This window comes from Peromyscus californicus, unplaced genomic scaffold, assembly GCF_007827085.1.
Source record: "Peromyscus californicus insignis strain IS unplaced genomic scaffold, ASM782708v3 Scaffold_6__1_contigs__length_162567912, whole genome shotgun sequence".
NCBI classification, from domain to species: Eukaryota; Metazoa; Chordata; class Mammalia; order Rodentia; family Cricetidae; genus Peromyscus; species Peromyscus californicus.
The window spans coordinates 20,961,073-20,979,647 of NW_026294584.1; the positions used below are offsets into that span (position 1 = coordinate 20,961,073).

Genomic DNA, 18,575 nt, shown 5'->3' on the forward strand with positions numbered 1-18,575 from the left:
CCTAGCTCCTGAGTGGACGTTCTAAATGAGAATACCCCTTTGTTTGTTAAAATCCACAGGGGCACTGTTGTTTTGTTTTATTTTTTCATAATAATCAATAGCAATTTATCTAATTTGAGGGGATAGACCTACTCACAAAGAATTTGGGGATGTTAATGGTGTTTTTTGTTAGGTTGCACAGTGACAAGACAAAAACAAAAAAATGTTCTTCCCAAAGCAGTGGCACTAAACACACAGCTTGTCGGGAGTGGCCCTGTCGGTGTCCCAGCGGTGGCAAGCTGTTCAGTAGACTCTCATGAAAAGATTAATTGGCCTCAATCAGTTCTCAGCAGGAATACCCACCTCATGGTAAATATCATCGCGATTGGTACTAATTACCTCGGTTGTCACCTGTCACAGCTCATAGGCTGGGAGCTGAGGGAGGAGGGCAGCAATCTTGATAGGACCAGCAGAAACCAAGCTCTCAAAGGGTCTGGGGACCATTGCCAGGGACACTGTAGCAGGCAGGGGGCCCGCCAGCCCTCTCTGCCATGTGGGGAGGCACAAGAGTCAGTGTGATTCCATGGAGAGGAGGAAATCCAAAGTGTGGTGCGTGAGAAAAGAGATGGCTTGTCCCAGAAAGGAAAGGTATTGGCATTCAATCCCGACAGTTGTTCTTAGGGTCTGGCGTGGAAGCCCCCAGGCTGTAGTCCAAACTTGGGCTTTGTCACTTGCTATTCGTCTGATTATAGATCAGTGGCTATACATCTCTGAGGCTAATTTTTCCAATCTAGAAACACAAAGATGAAAAAACCGTCTGATACAGTTGTGTCTGCAACCTGTTTAAACTTAAATTCTCAAAGCCCAGGATGCCCCCGAACCACACGATTGTGTAATGTATGGTGATGGCAATGTTCATAAGCTTGCCTGACAATGAACAAGAAAACTTGACATGTCCCTGTCTTCATAGACAGCCATGCCAAAAGAAGCTAGGCTTGTCAATAGCGTTATCTATCACGGTCTAAGAATCTAATCATTACAGAGAAGAAGTAAAGCAAAGAGGGACATAAAAACAACCAACACTGAAGGAGATGAAGAGGTGGTATTTTCTCAATGGAATGTATAACAGATTCCTCATATGGCCCAATTTTTAAAATGGTGTGTGTTTCCATAAAGGAAATACCATAGGCACTGGCCTACATTTTACAAAGGGACAGTCACCCTCACAAGAATGCTGGGCCACACTCTACTAAAGTATTCACTTCAGAATTGCATCTTTCAATTTTTTTTCTGTGATAGGAACACTGGGTTCTTGTTAAATACATGGACCACCAGGTCAGTCCCACTAGTTTGGTGGATCCAAGTCTGGACACAGACAGACATCTGAATGTATTTGTTTGTCTGCTTGCTTATTTGTTTTAACGAAGAAAAAAATTGTGGTGTAGAACGCGATGTGCTGATACATGAATGCAATAGAGAGTGGCAGAATCAAGCTCTCTGACATGTGCTCCTTCGTGTGCTTACTTTTTGTGTGGATGCATGTAGTGAGAAGAAACACTTACATGCTCTAATAATTCTCAACTGTGCAATATATTGTTAACTGTAGCCATGAGGATGTACAAATAGATCTCTTATTCCTTCTATCTCACTGAAATTGTATGTCCTTTGACTATTTGACCAACATCTCCACAACCTTTCCTCACAGCCACTGGTAAATAATATATTGGAATTCTCCAATATATCTAATTGAATATCTAATATTCAAATGTATGTGAAAAACATTGATTAGAAGTAGTACTCTCCGCTTTTGACTGCACAACAGACTTCTTAAAAATATTGATACTGAGCATAGGATGTGGCCTAAGCACAGGAGGTTGTTTTTTCAAGTCCTCTGCTTGATGGTAAAACACATGCAGCTTTGTAGTGACACTGACTTAGAAAATAATTTGAATGCCACCTGTACGACAAATAATCAATAACCAGGTATAAAACCACACCACAGATTGGTAGATCACACTTCTGATGTGAGGTCGAGTTGTCAAGAATAAGAATTCAAGTGAGGTAACCCAGACTCAGCAAGACAAACATGGTGCGTACTCACTCATAAGTGGATACTAGATGTAAAGAAAAGGATAATCAGACTCACAACTCCAGGGAGGCTACCTAGTAAAGAGGACCCTAAGAAAGACACAGGGGATCACCCAATGACAGAGAAATGGATGAGATCTACATGAGCAAGCTGGACGTGGGCAGCAGCGGGGGGTGGGGGGGGTGGGGAGGGGGGTGGTAATGGAGGGCAAGGGTCAGGGGAAAGAGAGCTTAGGGGAGCGGGAGGTCCCAGCTGGATCGGGAACAGAGTAGGAGAACAAGGAAAGAGAACCATGATAAATGAAGACCCCATGAGAATAGGAAGAAGCGGCATGCTAGAGAGGTTCCCAGAAATCCACAAAGATACCTCCACAACAGACTACTGGCAATGGTCGAGAGAAAGCCCGAGCTGACCTACTCTAGTGATCGGATGGCCAAACACCCTGTCATGATAGAACTCTCATCCAGTGTCTGATGGAAGCAGATGCAGAGATCCATGGCCAAGCCCCAGGTGGAGCTCCAGAAGTCCAATCAACGAGAGAGAGGAGGGATTAGATGAGCAAGAGAGATTGAGACCATGATTGGGAAAAGCACAGGGACAAATAGCCAAACTAGTGGAAACACATGAACTATGAACCAATAGCTGAGGAGCCCCCATGGAACTGGACCAGGCCCTCTGGATAAGTGAGACAGTCAATTAGCTTGAACTATTTAGGAAGCCCCCAGGCAGTGGGACCAGGACCTGTCCTTAGTGCATGAGCTGGCTTTTTGAAACCTAGGGCCTATGCTGAGACACTTTGCTCAGCCTTGGTGTAGGGAGGAGGGGACTGGACCTGCCTCAACTGAATCTACCAGGCTGAGCTGAAACCTCTGGGAGACCTTGCCTTGGAGGAGGTGGGAATGGGGGGTGGATTGGGGGGAAGGTGGGGGTGGGAGGAGGGAGGACAGAGGAATCCGTTGCTGATATGTAACATTAAATTAATTATAAAATAAAATTTTAAAAAAGAATAAGAGTTCAAAAGACTTAAGCTATAAAACGAATACCAGTAAAATGCTTAAGTCATCAAGACTGGACCAAGGACTGTGGTTAAGACTGGGAGAAAGATGCATTGACCCAAATGAGGAGTCCTCCAGGTTTTCATTATGTTGGCAGATCTTTCTTCAAATCAAAAGTCTATATGTGGGGTATATTGTTTATAAATAGCTCTGAGGTGTGTCGGTGAACTCTGACTGCCCAGGAACTAGGAAGGGCAAAGAAAATGTCCTTTGGGTCTTCAGGGTGAGAAGTATCATGCTCCTTTTATTAACTGAAAATTACTAAATTGACATGCTGGGGTCCACCTGTAATCTCAATACTTAGGAAGCTGAGGCAAGGGGATGGCAAGTTAGAGGCAACTCGTGTTGCATAGCAAGACAATATCTCAAAAGTAAATAAATAAAGATTAAAGTTTAGATAACTCAAATGTTGAGGTGATTACTATTGAAAACAAACAAAAAATCACAGAAGAAATAAAAGCATATGAAAATAGTAGAAACCATGTATTTCATTGTAGAATGTAAAGTGATAAAACTATTAAAAAATATGGTTGTAGCACGAATCTTAGAAGGTCTTATTAATAAAAACAAACCCAGAGCCAGGTATTGGGGTGAATGCTGGAAGATCAGAGAAACAGAACAAGCCACAGCGTCCTCACCTCGCCAATTCCTCAGCTGATCCTGTTTCCTCAGACTGGAAGCTTCTGAGTTCTCATCCAAATGGATCTCAGCTGAGCTGCTGTTTAAAAGCCTGAAAGTTTAACTAGCTAGTTCCTGGTTTTCACGCATTATATACCTTTCTGCTTTCTGCCATCACTTCCTGGGATTAAAGGCTCACTTCGTTTGGATTAAAGGCATGAGTCACCATGCCTGGCTGTTTCCAGTGTGGCTTTAAACTTACAGAGATTCAGATGGATCTCTGCCTCCAGAAGGCTAGGATTAAAGGTATGAGTGCCACCATTTTCTGGCCTCTATATCTGTCTAGTGGCTGTTCTGTTCTCTGACCCCAGATAAATTTATTAGGGTGCACAATATTTTGGGGAATACAATATCACCACATTATGGTGGTAAATGTGATTCTACCACTCTAATTATGAATATATAACCAAAAGAATTAAAAGCACATCCCAAAGAGATATCTTCATGGCCGTGTTCATGGAAACATTACTCACAAAAGCTGAAAGGAAAAAACAACCCAACTGTGATGTGATAACTAAATTAATAAACCAAATGTGACCAATAAAAACAATGGATTGTTATTCCACAGGAAGGAAATTCTTATATCAGAAAGTTTTACCATTTTTTTAATTTGTTTAAGGTGTATTTTTATGTGCAATACCGTTTTGCCTGCATGTATGTCTGCATAAGGATGCCAAATCCCCTGGAACTGGAGTTACAGACAGTTGTGAGCTGCTGTGTGAGTGCTGGGAACTGAACCCAGATCCTCTGAAAGAACACCCTGTGCTCTTAACCATTGAGCCACCTCTCTAGCCCCTGCCATTTTTTAAATAAATAATTTTAAAGGTGTGTCAAAAATAAGGGCTCAAAATTGCTCAGTTGGTAAAATGCCTGCTGTACATGCTTGAGGACATGAGTTCGAATCCCCAGCACCTATGCCAAAACCTTGACACAATGGCATATGTCTGTAACTCCAGCACTCCGCAGGCAGAGACTGGACAGACTAGCCAAGTCCACTAATCAGTGAGCTCCAGGCCAAAGGAAATCATGTCTCAAAACAATAAGCAGGAGAAATGGTGGAAGAAGATGGCCTTTTGTTGACCTCTGGATTCTGCATATTGTATGCCCACACACATGTATGACCTAGATCTGGGACCTACAAGTCTGCTAGTCCTCCTTTCCATACCAGTGCCTCTTTGGTCATGGAAACTGGAGGTGATGCTCAGAAAAAAGTTGAGGGCAATGAATAATTACCTGAACAAATAGTAACCACAGCAATCCAGATGTTTGTTCTGAAGATAAGAAGGCTGGTGAGTCCACAAAGTTGGAAACATATCTGCACTCTTTTAAATTAATTCATATTTCACATAGTATACATCATGTTTGGTTTGGGGGTCAACTCACCACAAATGACTATGGAGTCTCACCTGAAGAACTATCCCGATTTCCTTGATGGATGTGGGAAGAACCATTCCAACTGTAGGCAAAGCCTCCTGGTAGCAGCCCAGATGAAAACAGTGGAACAGAAGGAAGATCTTCTTGCCATTTGCGGCTTGGCCTTCTCTCTTGCCAGGAGTTGACTTGCCCCATAGATGATGATGATGATGATAATGATTGTGGTGGTGGTGGTGGTGATGATGATGGTGATGGTGATGATGGTACTGGTGATGGTGATGATGATGATGGTGGTGGTGGTGGTGATACCTTCACTGACAGCAGAACCAGTTTCCAGTCTTCTGTCACAGACTACAGAACTGCTGCTGTCCAGCAAACTTCCAGGCTTATGGGGCTAAATTGGGACAACTGGGGCACCCCACCTTGTGAACCGAGTAACTATTGGTTGCCACACACCCCCTCCAAATGAGAGACAGCTGTGGAGGGACTGCTTGGACTGAAGAGGCATCCAGCTTCAAGGACTGAGTTAACTACCAGGTTCTCGGCCTCTTAGACATGATTTTAGCTGTTGTTACTATTTTAAACATGACTTAGTAAATCCATATATATATATTCATTCCATTGGTTCTGCTCCTGACTAATGTACCATACATCCACATTTATCATCCCCAGCTCTGTGCCTTTTTAACAAATTTCCAAAGATGTGTGGCTATTACTTATCCTTATGTGACTTATTTGGGTTGGTTCTCACATTAGTAACTCTCAGCCCTCATCCATATTATAGCCAGCACAGTGCTTCACACCCTTTTATTGCTGAACAACATTCACTAGGACTTACCACACATTACATGCGCCCTCCTCAGTGGATGGACATTTCAGTTGTTTCTGCTCTTCTACTGTTATGAGCAACGCCATGACGAACATTAGTGTGTAGGTTGACATGTAAACCTCTGTATTCAGTGATCTTGGCTATTCACGTGGGAGTAGAATGGCTGGGTCATATCATAACTGTTCAGTCTTCTGAGGAGGCCCCAGAACAGTTTGCTAAGGAGCTGTACCCTTGCATTCCCACTAGCAGTTTAGTGAGCATTCCACATATTCTAGTCAATGCTTACAGTTTGCTTCCTGCCTTTTGCATGGTCACTGCATAGCCCCTGCTGTGTGCATGCTGAGATCTCACTAGAGAAAGGCAGGCCAATTTCAAAGAATTCTAAAACAGCTTGTTGGGATGATTGGCTTCCAAGTTTTGAAGAAGTCAAATTTTAGAATCAGCTGCTTTATTATTATTATTTTTTTTAGTGCAAACTAAGATGAGAAGTAGCAGGCCCCTAACTCAATCTTTGCCAAAGAGATTCCAGCACCAATCAAGTGACAGCTTTGTGGGCATGGTCACTCCTCTTAGAGTTTGGAATAATGGAGTGCACATGCCAGGCTAGACTGTCAGAAAGTGAGGGAGGACATGGAAAAAAGGACCCTTTTCCTCCATCTCCATGTGAGTGTCAACTCATGTCTTCTGGGGGCTTCATCACCTTCACACCTTCCTCACATGAGCTTTTGGTAGCAACATTCTCCAATTACATGTGTTTCCATTAACAAAAGAAATGTCTCTGTGAGTTCTTTGGGTACTTGCAGAAATCCACACTAGTTTGGTGGGAAGCAGATGAATCCGATCTGTCTGCCTCACGGCCTTCTGACAGTTAAGCATTTACTTTAAGGCAAATAAAATGTCAGCCACCATTAGACAGCATCTGGCAACAATATGGCCATTCCATCCCTGGGGACTGACCTCTCCCCCAGAAGAGATGGTACTTGAAATAGGAGAGGCTTTTGAATGCAGGACCCCATATCCCTCCCACCCAGGCATGGTGGCTACAGAGTGGGCAGACTGCCACCCACAGAAGGACACAGGGAATGAGATCAAATGTGACCCTAGGGGGCAAGCTTCCCAGACAGCAGTGACCAAAGGCTGTTCACCCTCAGTATATGGGTCTGTGGTTACGGGGGAGTCTGATCTCTAAGCTGGCCTAGATTAACTCTACAAAATGTAAAACAGCCTCCACAACCACTTAAAGAAGACTTTGGGCTAACTGAATTGAATGCAGTGGTGTGCCGTGAGTGAAGGGAGACGCTCAAAGGGGAGTCTCCACCCTTTGGAATTCCCCCATGAATGGGACAAAATGAACTGAGTTCTCTTGAAAGAGAGGGCAAGGATGTGTAGCCCTCTCCAGTGGGTGCATCAGTTTGGGGACATGTGGCAATATAGGGGATAAGTAGGCTGATTATAACTAGGCAATCTGCTCAAGGTTGAAAACTAGGACACATCTTCAATAGTCTCTTGGCAAGAGTATCTGTCAATGGAGGTGGCTTGCTCCTCACACACAGTGCTGGGGTGTTCCCTGTCCTTATTTGGGAGGAATTGTGCTTTTTAAATGAACAAGATGTGATGTGTGTCCTGTTAGGAAGCCCATTCCCCTGTAGCACTGCCTCTGTGTGGAATACATTCAGACACCAGTTTTGCATCAAGCTTTTAACATATAGGCTTATCATATTTCTAGGCCTCTGATTTGACCAACAACATGGCCACATCAATGAAATCATGAGCTTTGTGAAAACAGAGTTCAACTGGAGTGTCAGGAACATTTACGTTGATGAAACAGTTAACATTGTCCAAAAATTCTCACCAACTTCATGACTTCTTTCTCACAAGAACTACTTTATTAGAACTGGTAAAGGCTATCCATGTTTTTTGAGAATAGAGGCCCTAGCCCTTTAAAGAATAAAGTACAATAACTAGAATTTTTCAATGTAAGAGCGTCTTTACACACGTGCTTGATTTCTTCATTTGTCTGTGAATGGGTCTGACTATGTAACCCAGGTTGGCCCTAAACGCTTGACTCTCGTGCCTTTACTTCCCAAAGGCTGGGATTACAAGCATGTAATACTGGGTTGGGCCACATGTGTATTCTTATAGAGCCCAGAAAAATGAAAGAAGAAAACATCCTGATAATAATTAACTTCTCGTGCCTAAATTTCCTTAATCTTAGTTTAATAATGCCTTATCACAATGCTAAGTCACTAAGCTAACACTTAATCCTAGGAAAGTGGTGAATTTTAAATTAATATTAATAAAATGATTTCCAAGATAATTGTCTTTGGAAAATATGCTACTAAAAATGAGGACAGAAAAAAAATAATAATAACCCTTCTTCTTTTTTTAGACATGTCAACTACTTTTCCTGCGATGCGTTTTCCTTCTTTTTACCAGACAGCTGTAAGTGGGTGGATGAGACCACCATTTGTGCTGTTCACTGTCAGTTAGTAAATTCCATGACAGTCCAGGCAGCAACAGCAGTGAAGTGGGTAGCCATGTGAGCAGCAGGGAGATGCAGCCGTTTCCAAGACCCACCCCACCCCGAGCGTGGTTGATGCAAAATTCCCCAAATCTGAAGAACTCTCACTGCCAGAGCTGGGGATGGAGTCTAAAGGGGCCTGTGCTTTAGGATGGAAAGTTTTAAAAATGTAAGGCAATCATGCAAATGTTTGCCATCATTGCATCTAACACTGGTGGATGTAAGAACTGCTCAAGAGATGACCAAATTCTAACTACACTTCCCCATTAATATCACACTGCCTTAGTGTTTCCATGTGAATGATAGTGGCATATCAAGTACGGCAAATCCTGGAGCTGTTTGCTGAACTTTGTATACATAAACCTACAGATCATGTGGCTAAAGGTGGATGCATGAAGAAGATAGAACGTTTGTAGAATGAGCATTTATGTTACTCATCACATAATGCTAATGGGTTATAATTGATGTGATGTGCTTAAAATAGGAGTAAAATTGATTAATGTAACTATACTCCATTTTCTAAATAGCAGATGAAAATGAGAATATGTGCTTTTGACCCTCTTAGTGATGTCATAAAAATTGTTTTCAGAAAGACAAAGTTAGTTGTGGTGATTTGTCCTGCACCCCAGCATGGGGTCACTCCTCTGCACCATTCACTTGACTCTTAATTAAAGTTAAATAGAACTCTGGGTCCCAGGCGGGGCGTTACAATACTGGAAAAGTTCTGAAATGACTTAGCAGATCTCAGTGCTAAGTGTTTGATGAATGAATGAATGAAGATGGAACCAATGAATGAATGGACAAGTGAGGATTAGTTCCAGCCCATGGAGTGGATTCTAATTCATGGTTAGCTCGGTCTGTCAGTTTCAGAAATACCTCTTACTGTTTGTTTTCCTCCAGTCCATTCCAGCAGCACACTGTGTGAGATTTGCAGGGGAATTTGCTGAACTGAACTAAAACAGAGAAGCAATCAAGTGGTTGAATTCCGGGTTTTTCCAATTGAATGCCATTCCTTTATCCATATTGATTTGGGCTTTGGTAAATTCAGTTGGTGATACCACCTGGATGATTTTAAGACCCTCTGAAGCTTTTTTTTTTTTTTTTTTTTTTTTGAGTTTCCAACACAGCTCAAGGAACATAAGAATTTCATCAATTGAAAACTAAGAATCGTTTCTGTGGGATGTGTAAAACAAGAAGCTGGACCAGCGTTATGTTCTTTTTCTTTAATTCAGTGTCATTATTGAGAGTTATTCTTAGACTTTATGAAAACCATATTGGGGCATGGGCATGTTCTCTGTCGAATTGTGTTCAAGGAATTAGAACTGAAAATCATTCAAACTAGGAAAACATGACATTGAAAAATACTCCACATTCTTTCTTCTACCTCAGGGTGCCTGAGATGCTTTCTGACTAGGGAGTCTTGTGAGGATCACAGATCTGTTTTTATTTTATTTTTTGTTTTTATTAAGAAATGGATGGTTTGTGCATGATGTGGTAATATACACCTTTAATCCCAGCTCCTGTGAGGCAAAGACACATGGATCTCTGTGACTTCAAGGCCAGTCTGATCTTCATAGTGAGTTTTAGGGAAACCAGGTCAGCATAGTGAGAAAGATATTGTCTCAAAGTCCCTGAAAAGAGAGGTGGGAAAGGAAGGAAGGAGAGACAGAGAGAGAGAAAGGAAGAAAGTGGGTAGGAAGGGAAAAGGAAAGAAATTAGGAAAAAAGGAAGGGGAGGAAGAAGGGAGGGAGGGAGGGAGGGAGGGAGGGAGGAAAGGAGAGAGGGAGGGAGGGAAGGAGGGAGGGAGAGAGGGAGGGAGGGAGGGAGGGAAAGTTGAGCTTTCCAGTCAGGAACAAGCCAGTTTCCCTTGATCACTACTGTTTGTGTCTCAGTTACAGCATTTTGATGCTTGTTTGCCTCTCCCATTGTCCCTTCCAGCCCCGTCGAGGAGCAGACTATTCTTCAGCAGGCTTCAGCTCATGCTTGCTATCTCACCGCTCTGAAATGCATTTCTTTTCTTCTGTACCTACTCAATTTTCCACAGAGACTTCCAAGTCTAATACATCCCCTTCCACGAAGCCTTTATAAGTGCCTTGCTTTTTCCATAATCTTACAACTTCCTCTAACTAAAACTAATCTATCTTCCCTGGACACTTAGCTGCTACACACACACACACACACACACACACACACACACACACACACACACACACACACCCCTATGGTTTAATGGGATCCAGAATTACAATCATGGCTACTCCTTTAGTGTGTAAGCTGTATCCTGCACCAGGATGGTGCACTCAAGATACAGCAGATAAGCATATTCCACCTTCCTCGTTATTTGCCAAGGCATTGTGAGTGCCCACGGTGCTATCGATGCCAGAGGGTACCTCTCTCTATTTCACACGAAGGCTGTGCCTCCACCAGCAATGGCTCTGCTCGTCTGAACCTGGGTTTCTTCCATTCCCATTTGTAGAGCTCACGTCTGCTGGGGCCATTCACTGTGTCTTTATTTACATCCCTCTTGGTGTAATGCCTTCCTTATACATAGTAAATTCTCCGCAACTCTTCATTGAGTTTAATTGAAGGAGTGATATGTGTTTATTGAAAACACTACTTCAGCTTAAGAATGTAATAAGGGAAGTGCTTCAGGAATCAAAAGGGATGTAGCAGATGTGGGAGTTGTCTGCCTTCAAGTGCCTCAACTGAGTTGTTTCCCATGAGCTGCAGTGCCAAGCAGTCTTTTGTGGAATTCCAGAAGCCACACTGTGCCGTTATGACAGAGCATGGTCAGGTTGGATTGAAGTCCATTTCTGACTGCTTGTTAAAACAGGCAAAGGATAACATTAAGAGTTGTCTGAAGTGGGCAAGAGAAGGTCATGGAGAATGCCCATGGGAGGTGAGAGAACTTTGGGAGGAGCAAGTTGGGTCCTTCCGAGGTCAGGATACTTCCTAGAAGTCTACATTATGCCAAAAAAATTTTTTTAAAAAAAGTGTTAAAATTCTTGAAGCTAGAATTACTTTTCCTCTGTGCTGCATTCAGTGTAAAGAAATGCTTGGTTGGAGCCTCAGTGGGGAGTTGAGGGAGTTGATATCGTTTCTGTCACAATTTTATTCAGGAGATGGGAGATGTCCACAATGCAGACTTCATAGACCACAAAACAATGATGTATTTAAGATAGGTTTTATGCTTATTTGACAACATAGCCAAGACTTCAAATTTCAGATTTCAAGGGGGTAAGCCATTGGCTGACCTCTAAAAAAATCCTGAGTTAGTGTGTAAAATATCCTACTATGTATTTCACAAATCAAATTAACATTGCTTTATGTCCTCCAGGAGGGGTTGAACTTGTCTGATGAACTATTTTCTGTCCAGGCAGAATGCAGAGGCCATTGAAGGAGCAGTCACCATGTGTCTTTCCTCCCTCCCCCACAGTCCTCGGTGATGTCAGTCTGCTTTGCCCGTTTTCATCCGAATTTGGTGGTTGGTGGCACCTATTCAGGCCAGATTGTCCTCTGGGACAATCGCAGTCATCGAAGGACCCCCGTCCAGCGGACCCCCTTGTCAGCTGCTGCACATACAGTAAGTCAAGTTTCTACCATACCCCGTCATTTCCCCAAGCCCTAGGAGAGGAAGCTGCTCGTGGGACAGCAGTATGACTGAGTTAGAAGTGACTGCTTCATAGGGACTGAATCCTAACTGACTGCAATATGGCTTAGTGAATAGGAGATAAAGTGTGATGCTGCATGCCTCTAACCCAGCACCCTAGAGGCTAAGGCAGGAGAATTCCAACTTCGAGGGCAGCCTGTACTACAGAGAAAGAACCTGTCTCCAAAAAAAGAAAAAGAAAGTGGGCTAAAGTAGCATTGGCTTATACTTGGGAGGCACAGGCAAATGGATCTTTATGAGATCTGGACAAGCCTGGTCTATATATTGAGCTCCAGGCCAGCCATGGAAAAAGCACTGAGCCGGGCAGTGGTGGCGCACCTTTAATCCCAGCACTCGGGAGGCAGAGGTAGGCGGATCTCTGTGAGTTCGAGGCCAGCCTGGGCTACCAAGTGAGTTCCAGGAAAGGCGCAAAGCTACACAGAGAAACCCTATCTCAAAAAAACAAAAAAGAAAACAGAAAAAAAAAGAAAAAACACTGACTTTCAAGAAAGGTATTAGTAATCATAATAATCGTCAAGGTCTAGCATGTAGGAAGATCTCCTTTGATGTTCCAGCCATCAGTGGAGAGGGTTTTCTGTAATTATCTAGCTAGAGAACATCTTCACATGGGTACTTTGAGATGCAAACATGTATTTTCAAATAGATCATAGAGAGTAAGTACCATGCCTAGTGATGGTATATGGGACATTTGCCAACACTTCTTTTCCATTTGCAATTTGAAAGGGTACTATGACTTTAAATTCTGGAATGTGTAGTGTCTCAACATGAAGTCTACAGTGACAGTATAATCCCCAGGGTTAAAAGTCAACATCTCAAAACCATTACCCATAATTTAGCAGAAGAGGTTCAGCATAGTGTTCACAAGACAACTGCTCTGTCATTTCCTTTAAGAGAATGACAGGTGTGAAGAGCAGTTGTTAGGAGGGACGAGAAGACAAGCATGTCTCCATCAATTGCCACCACCTTGACATTCAGGGTAGCTGATGTTCCTTCTCTGAAATGCCGGAATTAGGCCCAAGGATACAGCCCCAGCATTGTTTCCAATTTCCTTAATGCGGTTGCTGCACTGTTTCATCTGCTGGCGGCAAAAGCCATTCCAGCTTGGGAAATGGGTGGCTAGCCGCCCAGCTAAGACAAGAAGGAGGGGAATTCTCCCACTCTTGTTAAGTTTGACAATGGGAAATGGCAAATGCCAAGTCAGTCCTAATTTTGATTGATTGGGGCCAAAGACACATGCAGGTAAAAATGGTTCGTGGGAATCTTGGGAAATTGATCTCGCCTACCCTATTTCTCCAAACTAATAACAGAAAATTGTGGCCCAAGAGAAGACCAGCCCCATGCAGGTGTGTGTCCCCTCAAGTAGCACAAAACCATTCTTTGGCTCTCTGTGGATGTCTGGAACATTTGTGAACAAGCTTCCAATTTTTCAAAAATGATAAATCCAACTGTACAAGATTTAGCAAAAGGCTTCGGGGGCATTCCAAATTCAGGTGTTCTGTGGAAGACTCGCCATTTCTTCTCCAAATACTGAACAATGTGGCCATCACATCTGAAGTGTTGTTATTATCAAGCTGAGTGCCATTGTTTCTGTTAGAAAATAAAATCCAAACACATGTCTTCTCTCTCTTGCTGTGTTTTGTCTAATTCATAGCTCAATGTCTACAGTTTGTTTTGTGTTTGTCTTTCAACTTCCGTCATTGCCTGGCTGATTGCTGCCAGGATCAAACAAACAAAAAAAAAGTCTCTCCACAGAGGGCTTGTTAATTTCCCTTCACACCCACCACACATATGTATTTGGGGCAACAGGAAATCATAATTAAAACAAAATCCTTCTGCCACACAGCATGTTTATTCCTGAAATAAATAAAAACAAGCTGACATTTCTATTGAAAAAAGGGGGCTATACTGTTACCTTTTTGCCTTTTCTTTCCATTAAGTAGATATTTTGCTTGTTTCTTTCCATTAAGTAGGCTGTTCTTGCATGGTCCTTTGGATCTATGACTCTTCTTGACCTTCAGGCTTCTAAACTGATCATAGTTTGGGTGATATGTGCTGAGTGTCAGTGGTCAATAGCAAAGTTCCATTTGACTCTTGCTAAAAACTCCAGGTAGCATTCAAGTTCACAGCAATGACCCGTGCTTTTCACTGGAGGGATAAAGAAAATGGAGTTCAGTGCAGTGCCTTCAGAGATCAATCCCATCAAGCCCAGACAGCAGCTTTCTGAATATTCCTTCACACATATTCATCAGTTTTACTAAATCTGATATTTTTTAGGTGCATCTGTTACATCTGTTTTTCCATTTCATCTCTTCTCTGACTTTGGCCTGCTGCATACATAGCTCATGACTTAAGTTTGATGACACAGTGCTTTCGGTTCCCAAATACCAAAGACCTGAGACAGACTGTTGGCTACAGTGCCGCATGCAGTCTCCAATACCTGCTGTATTTACTGTTGGGTGGATCCACTAATGCCAATACATGGGAAGGTGTCAGGAGGAGCATGGCATGGAAAAGACCCAGGAACTTCCTGCCACTCCATCAGCACAGGGAGACGACGGTAGAATGGTCAAAAAACACGTGTGCTCTAACAGCAAGTTAATAAGCCTCATACTTCAGTGTACTAATATGAGAAATCATTGCTACACATATTTCTACACTATACAGTCAAAATGTAGGTAGATATCCTGTATTGTTCTCAGAACTTTACCCTTAGGGAACTCTGAGAAAAGACACTGTATTCAACAGAAAAATGTTTGAAATGAAGAAAATGTTGGGATCTAGGTAGCCAAGAAAGATTTGAAGGACTTAGTGATAACTAGCCTAAAGCAAGATTTGGGGATTAAAAGTGGGGGGTATAAAAGAGTAACCTAAAATGTTCAAATAGTTGTATTGTTTTGACTCGAGTGCACTGAGAGTAGCTCCGTGGGCTTTCTTTACCACTGCTACTCGAGGGGAAAGCCTCAGCAGTTAATGCTAACACTGACTGCCCTGGAAGAAAGGTGTTGCCGCTGAGTTTGGATGACTTCTAGGAAGAGGCAGCCAAGTAGCTACACTCAACAGTTATTGTTGCTCTTTCTGACCAGGAGTTTATATGATAATAATAGTCTCTGAACCATCCTTTCTGTAATACCAGTTTCCAAGGATTGAAGATTGTTTCATTGTAGTTGTGGCTAGGTATTATGGACACTAACTCATCAAGAGTACAGCTTCAACTGTCAGCTGTTTGTACAGAGAAACATCAAGTGCGTTGTGGTTTGGCCACTCGTGGCTAAGATGCCTGAAATCTAACCCAAATTGCTGCTAGGTTCTGCTTATTCTAACCTTCCATTTAGTGTTTAGTGAGCAGCTGCAGATGGTTTTAGCCTACTGTGTAGAATTCTCCAGAACAGGATAAGCTTCTAGAGTCCTGACAGATGGCTAGTGCATCTCACTTAGTTCCCAGGATGTATAAATGACCTTTGTCAAGGCTGGGGCCAAATTTAAGCCTCCATACAACTCCAACTGGTATTCTGAAAAATAAACCTCTCATCTTAGACTTTGAAATAACATCCAAAAAAACCCTAATTCTATCTCACTAAGTGTATTATTACAGTAAGTCCACCACCAATATACCCCTCCTCAAATTAAACTAGTGAGTATTAGCCACTTTTTGAAGACAACGCTATCAAATGTTTGGCACTGGCTAGAAAGTCAGAATGCATTAAACTCTGGATTTAGTAACACAGTCCTTCGACGACTATAGTTCTATGCCTTTGAAGACTATCTCTTTTCATATTCACATTGAGCTTAGAAATTGTGCTTCCTTGTAGTAGATTTACTCATGGAATCCGGACTCCCCTCCCTGCTTGCTCCTGCCCACCAACGCTCATTTCTTCTCATTCCCTTCCATTCTATTGCACTGCCCCAAACTTGACAGGTGAAGCTTTGTACATGTTTCCAGTACTAGTATTTGCTACAGAAATTTTACAGAATTAGGCTCACAAATGGCAAATGACGGGAAAGTCCTATGCAGCCAAATGATGTCACTCTGTAGCCCTTGTAATGTGCTTGACACTCAGATGCAATCATTTCCCCCGGCTGCAGCACCTGATTCTCCATGTTGATGTTTTTACAGCACCCTGTGTACTGTGTCAATGTTGTCGGGACCCAGAATGCTCACAACCTCATCACTGTCTCTACCGATGGCAAAATGTGTTCCTGGAGCCTGGACATGCTCTCGACCCCACAGGTGCGTCCGTTTTAACCTCCACGTTACAGCATGCTGGCTCCAAGACCTGCCTGCTTAGGAACATGTCTCCTAAAGGCTCGGAGGCCTGGTTTCAGCAGTCTGCCCTTGAAGTCAAAACCTATTTCCTCTACCGCCCATGATGTCATTATCGTAATGCATTAATCCTTAGGTCAGTTTCAAATGAAAATGAAATAATCCATTTTCAAGCACAGTGATTATAGAAGCTGCCTGGCGTGTGAATTGTGCTCAGCCTACAGCATTGGGAAGCAATGCAAACAAGGTTGGAGCTGAGCAGCGCAACCCCTTCTGAGGAATGGCCTTGAAGGAAAACTATCCGAGCAAAACAGAAAGCCAAGCTGTTGCTTGTTCCCGTCCCCTAGACAACCGCCTGTTCTCCTCTCTGGAATGCTTATGAGCATGGCTCCTGCCATTCCTTTCTCAATAAGTGAGAGGTTGAAAATGAAAAGGTTCCAGTGTTTCCAAACCACTACTGATCACAGCAACGGAAGCCAAACAAAGGACCGGAGGAGAGAAAAATGCTGGAGGCAGGCGTCTGAATGCCACTTTCAGAGCATGCACATGTGACATGCACATGTGTGCAAGCATGAATGCAGACTTGCTCATGCTTCCCACATGTCTTTGTGTGAAAAACTGTAACATTCTCCTCCAACTTAAAACCAGGAAAAGCTCCTTGGGACAGTCTTTGGCAGGTATGGGAGAAAAATCATAGAAAATTTCCAGAAGATAATTCTCAGTCTTGAGATTCTTGTCCCCTCCCCTGGAATGACAGCTCTAGAATGCCTCCCACTCGATTTTTGAAGAGGACTAGTTTCAAAATATCTAAAGACATGTGGAAACTGTAAAGACTCCATTTAAGTCTCTACAGATGTAGAGAATACTAAAGCTAAGTTTTTCACAGAACTTTAGGGGCGGGGAGAGAGCACTAATAAACAGGTCACAATTCAGCTTCCTGGTTTTGCCGATCTTTATATGGGCCTGCAGTTGTGTGCAGATAGTTTATGGTTTTGCATTAAAATTCTCAGCAATGTGTTGTTTTCTTTTAAAAGCATGGAGATTATAAACAGATATCAGAGCAAACCCTCTATTTGAGAATTTTTAATTGCCCATTTTGCTGATTAAACATGTGTTTGTTTAGGTTAAGGCAGTGGTGTGGGAGCTCCAAGACCGTTTTTTATTATGCTTAGCGTGCCCACAGATGCCTGGCTCTGCATGGAGATGGAGTATTTCATAGACTTGTCCCCCTGGAGGGCAGGGATAAGTAGGCCATCTCACAGTTCCCTTCCCCCGCTCCCCTCCTCTTCACCGCTAGTGAGTGACCAACAATCATTTCCTTTCTTACCACTAACTTTAGAGACAGGGCAGAACATCAGATGTTCCATTTTCTATGTTCCTGTCAGGGCAGCCTCCCCTTTAGTCAGCATGCTGGGTGCTCTCGATGTGGGGGTGTCATGAACCGTCAGTATTACATGGGGCCTCAGGGTTGGTGTGACTGTACCCTGTCAGCAAGGATTTCCAACTGATGGACTCTGTGGCCAAAACAGGTTGGTTGGCTTGCACAGGAAAATCTGAGCCCTCATACAACTCCACGAACAGTTTGTGCCAAGCTTCAGATACACAAAATAGGGTGCTTGATGTAAATAGCCAGGAATAATCAAGAGCATTATTGGTACTTATTCTTCATTATCATTAAACTTAATTTGGCAGAATGTCTTTCTTAGACACTTATTTTAAGTCATGTGTGTCTGTGTGACTGTGTTCCATGTGTGTGGAGGTGTCCATGGAGGTCAGAGGCATCAGATCCCCTTGAGCTGGAGTTACAGACATTTGTGAGCTGCCTGACATGGGTGCTGGGAATGGAACCCAGGTCTGTAGCTAGAATTTTTCTCTCCGGGTCCTACCAAGTCCTGGCAGTCCCATAGCCCACTAATAAAATAAACATACAGATGCTTATATTATTTAAACTGCTTTGGCCATTAGCTCAGGCCTACCATTGTCTAGCTCTTACTCTTATACTCAGCCCATTTCCATTAATCTATATGTCACCACGTGTTCCGTGGCTTTACCTGTTGCCTCTACATGATGCTCCCTGGATGGCAGGCTGGCATCTCCTCCTCTCCGCCTTCCTGTTCTT

The 18,575-nt window shown here is 43.0% G+C and overlaps 1 protein-coding gene across 7 annotated transcripts in view; it reads left to right on the forward strand.

Moving 5' to 3' along the window:
* The window catches only part of Dync1i1 (dynein cytoplasmic 1 intermediate chain 1), a 303,029-nt gene that overhangs the window by 228,145 nt on the left and 56,309 nt on the right, over positions 1-18,575 (forward strand). For all 7 annotated transcript variants that reach the window (XM_052722316.1, XM_052722314.1, XM_052722313.1 and 4 more), the window contains 2 exons: positions 11,962-12,108; positions 16,310-16,423. In XM_052722316.1, coding sequence (XP_052578276.1) covers positions 11,962-12,108; positions 16,310-16,423 — 261 coding nt within the window. The remainder of the gene's footprint in view (positions 1-11,961; positions 12,109-16,309; positions 16,424-18,575) is intronic.